At 36.9% G+C, this 6000-nt stretch overlaps 1 protein-coding gene across 4 annotated transcripts in view; it reads left to right on the forward strand.

Annotated features, from left to right (window-relative positions):
- Nucleotides 1-5744, forward strand: part of Slain2 (SLAIN motif family member 2) — an 84128-nt gene extending 78384 nt beyond the window's left edge. For all 4 annotated transcript variants that reach the window (XM_063240566.1, XM_063240567.1, XM_005008517.4 and 1 more), the window contains 2 exons: nucleotides 987-1305; nucleotides 2712-5744. In XM_063240566.1, coding sequence (XP_063096636.1) covers nucleotides 987-1305; nucleotides 2712-2778 — 386 coding nt within the window. In that variant the 3' untranslated portion in view covers nucleotides 2779-5744. The remainder of the gene's footprint in view (nucleotides 1-986; nucleotides 1306-2711) is intronic.
- The last annotated feature ends 256 nt before the right edge of the window (nucleotides 5745-6000 follow it).

Consider the following 6000-nt stretch of genomic DNA (forward strand, 5'->3'; position numbering starts at 1 on the left):
TTTTGTTTTATTCTTGCAAGTATCAGTATTTGTTTTAATACAGAACTATACTACTTAGTAGAGTTGACATTCCAGAAAAACCGTTTTTAATTCTTAGACCTTTTTTTTGTATTGGGAATCAAACTTAGGACCTTGTTACTTGCCAGGCCTTGTTACTTGCCAGACCTTTTACTTATGCCACTGAGATAAATCCTCAGCCTACATCTCTTGATATGTCCCTGCTTTTTGAGACACAGGTATGGAAGCTTTTATTTTTTTCCCTTTTTGAGACAGGGTTTAGCTATATAGTTCAGACTAGCCTTGAACTTCCTGCTTAGCCCAGGCCAACCTCAAATTTACAGCCATTCTCCTGTCTCAGCCTCTCAAGTACTGGGATTACAGGCATGTGCCACCATACCCAGCAGGTACATATTTTTTAAAATAATATTTCTTAATTTCTAAGTTTTAGTTGTATTATGGTAAAGGACTTTGGAGATATATCCACGAGATACTTAGTACATGTTTATATGAATGGGGGGGTAGAAATCTATTTGAAATTCTAAATAACAATCTAGTTAGGTTTTTTTTTTTCTCCCTACCACCAAAACAGTCTTAGCTGGCACAGGTTGATAGAGTGAGGTACAGTACTGTAGTGTCTTTTCTAGTTTTGTGGGTTCTAAGCTAGCCTAATTAAAACAAGTTTTTCAAGGATGATTGTAACGTCTGAGTAAGGATTTGGCTATTTAGGACTCTTTTCTTTTGTTAACCCAGAAATATTATTGATTCCTTGCATTCCACAGAGTCAAGATTCATGGACTCAGGCCTATTAGTGTCCAGTCGTGAAGTGTAAAATAAGGGCCAGGGTATAACTCAGTGGCACAGCACCTGCTTGGCAAGCACAAGGTTCTGAGTTTAATTCCTGGTGCCCAAAAACAGTAAAATAAAGCTTGATTTTACTTATGCTTGATTCCCACTCAAAACCATGGTTTTTCTTTGCCGTTCCACAGTACCTTCTCCAGGCAAATTCCGCACCCCAGCAGCACCATCTCCTTTGGCTCTTCGGCAACCAATGAAAGCATTTAGTAACCATGGCTCTGGTTCTCCTGGTTGCCAAGAAACAGCACAGTTCACACAAATCACCTCCTCACCTGGGCCTCCCATGGTTCAGAACACAGTCCCAGCAAACCCTCCCAGCAGCATCAACAGCACGACGTTAACAAGACCTGCAGGGACAGTGGCCGTGCGAAGCGGCTTGCCCAGACCTAGCGCCCCTTCTGCTGGGGGCATCCCAGTGCCTCGCAGCAAACTTGCACAGCCTGTTCGCAGGTAAGTGGAAAACGGCCTATTCTTGAGCATAGCGGTGGGTGGACTGGAATTAGTCTGGTCTATACATCAGGTAGTGAGTGTAAAGAACCATAGTGGGTTCCCACAAGAGTCTGAGTATAATTTGGATAAAACATTACTTCATTGTTTGAAAGAAATCTTCATTTGGTGTGTTGTACTAGTTTGGTTCACATTAGTTTGTCCAGATGCCTAACATGCTAAAGCATCTTGGAGGACTTCTAGAAAAAATTGTTAGAACCACTCACTTTGATTGTGGTTAATTAGTTCATTTTTAATGTAATAGTATTCAATAAAATAAAGTAATAAGAACATATTAGAATGATATCTACTTGTCAAGTCTAAGTAGAATCTTTGTGTAAGTAGACTTTGAAAGCGTGGTTTTCACATTGTGCAATTTTCACTTGTGCAATTTTTTTTTTTTAACTAGGACTCAGACTCAGGACCTCCCGGTTCCAGGCAGGCACCATGCTGCTAGGAGCTATACCCCCCTCCACCCCCTCTTTTTTTTTTTTTTTTCCCCTCCCTTGTACAAGTTTTATAAACATAGAGAAAACTAAATTTTATTCCCTGGAAGTCTAACTTAACTGATAATATATGAGGCCCAAAATCTGTATGTGTTTTTTTTCTCTGTATGTTTAATTTCAAGTGATTCTAATCCCAGCCAGGTTGGGAATTATTCCTCCATATTTTTTTACCTTTTAACAATGGGATTACAATAAACAAATTTAGTGTCAACTCTAATGAAATTTTAAATATATATACATATATATACTTGAAGCATGCTTTTATCCTGTAACTACTTAAATGGAATTAACAGTATGTCCTTATTTCTAATACATTTTGTATTTCCATATTCAATACCAGGGTGCATTGACTTTTTGCTCTGTACAGCACTAAGTAACTTGTACTTTGTTTAATTTCACAATGTGAGTGTATATTCTTATTTTTTACAGGAGATTAAAATTTAATGGATTAAATAATTTGCCTAAGGCCACACATCTAATAAGATCTTCAATTCCAGATATGTCTGACTTTAAAGATCTTTTAGCCAGGGTCACATTCTGCCTCTCTAGAGATGGTGACACAGCCTGTAGTGTCACATTCATTGTTCTGCATCTCAAAATGATAGAGAGAAGCCATGTGGATGGAAAAATGAAGCAGCCTTTTCTGTTAGTCTAGTAGCTATCAGCAGAGAAGGGTGAGCGGTTCAGCTGGTACACGGCGCAGCTTGAAGTGAAAATGCTGCAGGAAACTGTACAAATAGCTGTGCAGAGCTTTGGTCTCAGTAATTCCCTGAAACAATCCTCAGGCAATCATGATGCAGTATGAAATGATATGGTAGTGTTTTGTAAAGGCATGCAAACCATAATAAAATTGCTTTATTTCAGATCCTTGCCAGCTCCTAAAACCTATGGCAGCATAAAAGATGACAGTTGGAAAGATGGCTGTTACTGACCAGCAAAGACAAGAGGACCAGCAATGCAGAGGTCCGCAGCTTCATGGATACCCCTTCACCAGACTAAAAACAACTTTTATATATGCAGACTGTTCAGATAAGACTCCTGGGATTTGTAAAATCCCAGCCCTCTCTGTCCTAATTAGCACAAATCGACAGAGATGATCAAGCAGCACTTTAATGACATTTAACATCAGATGTGTTTGGTAATCATACAATCACTCTCCATGGAATCACTTTTAGTTTTGTTTAAGAGAAAGTCAGTTGATTTTTTAATATTTGACAGAGGCCAATATCTGGGCAAATACCCAATGGATGCCAAAGAAAAATGCCCACTTGTAAATGAGAAAATACCTTTGTACACAAGAAAATGGGTGAATTCAGGCTACCCAAAACTTCACATTCAACCTAATTTACTGTATAAATAGTATCAATAAATACTGTATTAATGAGAACTAATATTCTGACTAATTATCTAAAGTGTTTCTCTAGTATTCCAGGAAATTATAGATTAAATTTGGGACAATGGGAGGAAAAAACCTGGGCTAGAGATTTAGAACAGGCCGTCTACATTTAAGAGAATTCTGTAAATTGCTTTCACATATTCACTGGGAAAATCAGCATTTTATTTAATCTTCCGTTTTGGACACAGCTCACATCACCACCACCAGATAACGTTACAGTGTGCATCCATCGTGTCACACCGACACATCAGACTTCTGTGTGTTTGTTTTGATTGCCAAAAGGGCTTGATGTCAGTTGTACAATCTTTTCAACTTTATAGTCCCTGGCTCAGGAAAGATGGCCTTTGCTATCGAAGCCAACTTCTTTACATGCTGTTACCCATCACAGAACTGGGAGATCTAGTTTCTAATAGCAGGTTTCCAGGGTGGGACAGAGCAAGTAGTGTCTTTACTCTGATACAACACCTCAGTGCTTACAACCTGGAGCAAAACCATACAGTGAGAGAGAGAGGGCAAAAAAATCTATGCACTTAACCTACAGAAATCTCTGGTGATGACAGTTGTATTGTTGCTACTAAGTGGCGTAACGGTCTATTTATGTGGTAGGAAAATACAGCCTGCCAAGTCTACTTAAGTTGATCCACTTTGAACTGAGTAACTGTATACAATCTGAAAATACTGTCCCTTTTGATTCTGCCTTACATCAATTTTTATATTTTTGGTAACCTACTACATTTAATTCTAACTTGGTCTTTATTGGCTCTTACACACACACACACACACACACACACACACACACATGTCCTTGAAATCACTTGTTTTGATTTTTTTAGATTATTACCAAACTAAAACTTTCTACTGTAGCAGGCTTTTTATTTTTCATTGTGAGGTCTGCGTTTAAATACTTAGTTTGGCCACTATCATACTGGCAGTTGGGTCACCTAAAAGATTTGAGAGTTCAAAGCATTTCTTTTCCTTTCTGTTAATCAAAGACATTCTGTAAGTTGGCAAAAGAAACTGAGAGGGAAATGGAAGATGCACTACTGAGGACAGCATCGAGGGAGATAGACTGAGAGAGTGATGAGACCAAGACCCCCGTTGTGCCGTGACTGACGGGGGGGGGGGGCAGCGTTACTGGCTTGACCTGTTAGGAGGCATTCAGTTAGGGCAAGCAGCTGCAGATTTAAACCACCAGTACTGTGTATTTGGTGAATAATGCAAGAAAGATACTGTATCCTTAAATGTAAAGGTGATAAGGTGGGTCTGGGAAGGATGGCACCAGAAATTCTACACGATGATGAGCTAAAAAATGTTGCTTTTCAGAGGAAGATAGAGAAAACATCTGCTTTGGTGGAGGAGTATTCCATGTAAATCTTAAGTCCATACAACTTAAGACTAGTCCTAAGACTAGTCTATAAGACTAGCCACTGTCTCTTTTTAGAGCCACATATACACAAAACAAAACAGGTCTCAGCTTTCCATGCACCATTGCAAATATATATGCTGCAATCTAATAAAAGGAATTTTAACTCTTATGGAACATGCATTACATTTTTAGGTTAGATAATCAGTTTCAAAAGGATTATTCAGGTTATTTGACTTTGTTTTTAAATGGCGGCGTTAAAAAATGTCTATTTTTTTTAATTAAAATATTTCATTACTTGTTAAAAATGTATTTGGATCTTAGTTTGGTAAATATTATTTTACCTGCTGTTATACTACCACAGATGATTGGCTTTTAGTTTCCTAAAGAGAAAAATTGCCTTTTTACTAGAAAGCCTTTGTGTATTGCCAGTTTTTCTGTTTGGGAAAATCCAAGGATTTACTGTGGTTAGTCTTGCAGAAGAAATGTGGATTTGATAAACTAGTGCCTATGATTTTAACTTCTGTTTGATATATAGTAGTAAGGGTTTTATGAATGTTGATTATTTTGTGCCAACAGCCCAGAATTGTCACTTATATGTAAGCAGACAGCTACAAATTCTGCTTCCAAAGTTATTTAATTTTTTCAGTGTTTGAATGTTATTTTTTGTAAGTGTGTTAATAAAAGTGTAAAGAATTGGAGAAATATAAATATTCTTAACTCAAGCACTTGCTCGATCATTTTTCTACAAAGCTTGTTTGTATAAAACACTCTGGAGAGTTAACTTTTCTCAGTTTTCATACCCTGCAAGTCACATGTTATAAACTGGGGACCATTCATAACTGTCAGGTACTTTTTAAAATTATCTCAATACATCACTTTTTATATTTTAAGAAAAGCTTTTTGAAAGAAAATTAGATACATATATGGCCCCAGATGTTTGTATAATTCTAGAATGATCTAGACTATGTATGTTTAAATTGACTTTTTATTGACTGTACAGGTTCCACTTTTGACATTACACATGGTCCTTTTAGATCACATTAAGTTTGATTTGCAAACATTTCTATAGCTGAACTTGTATATGTGGTTGCCTCCTTAATAAACAGCCTGACCATAATGTTTACTATTAAATTTATATTGGTTTTTCAAGTGTTTTATTAATTTCTGGATATGATAAAGTTCCCTTTTTCCACTAGTTGCCTACAATTGGTATTCATAAATTTTCCAATTGGTTTTTTAAACCCACAAACTCAAATCCTGTTGCCCTTCAACTTCACAAGATTGGATTATATCTTATTCTCTGTATAGGTTATTTCATATATGAGTTTAGTTTGTTCTTGAAATTTTTCACTTGCTATGAATTGGTATCTAGTTAGAAATGTCGGCATTTA

This window comes from Cavia porcellus, unplaced genomic scaffold, assembly GCF_034190915.1.
Source record: "Cavia porcellus strain 051 isolate PalLab524CR breed Dunkin Hartley unplaced genomic scaffold, mCavPor4.1 scaffold_30, whole genome shotgun sequence".
NCBI classification, from domain to species: domain Eukaryota; kingdom Metazoa; phylum Chordata; class Mammalia; order Rodentia; family Caviidae; genus Cavia; species Cavia porcellus.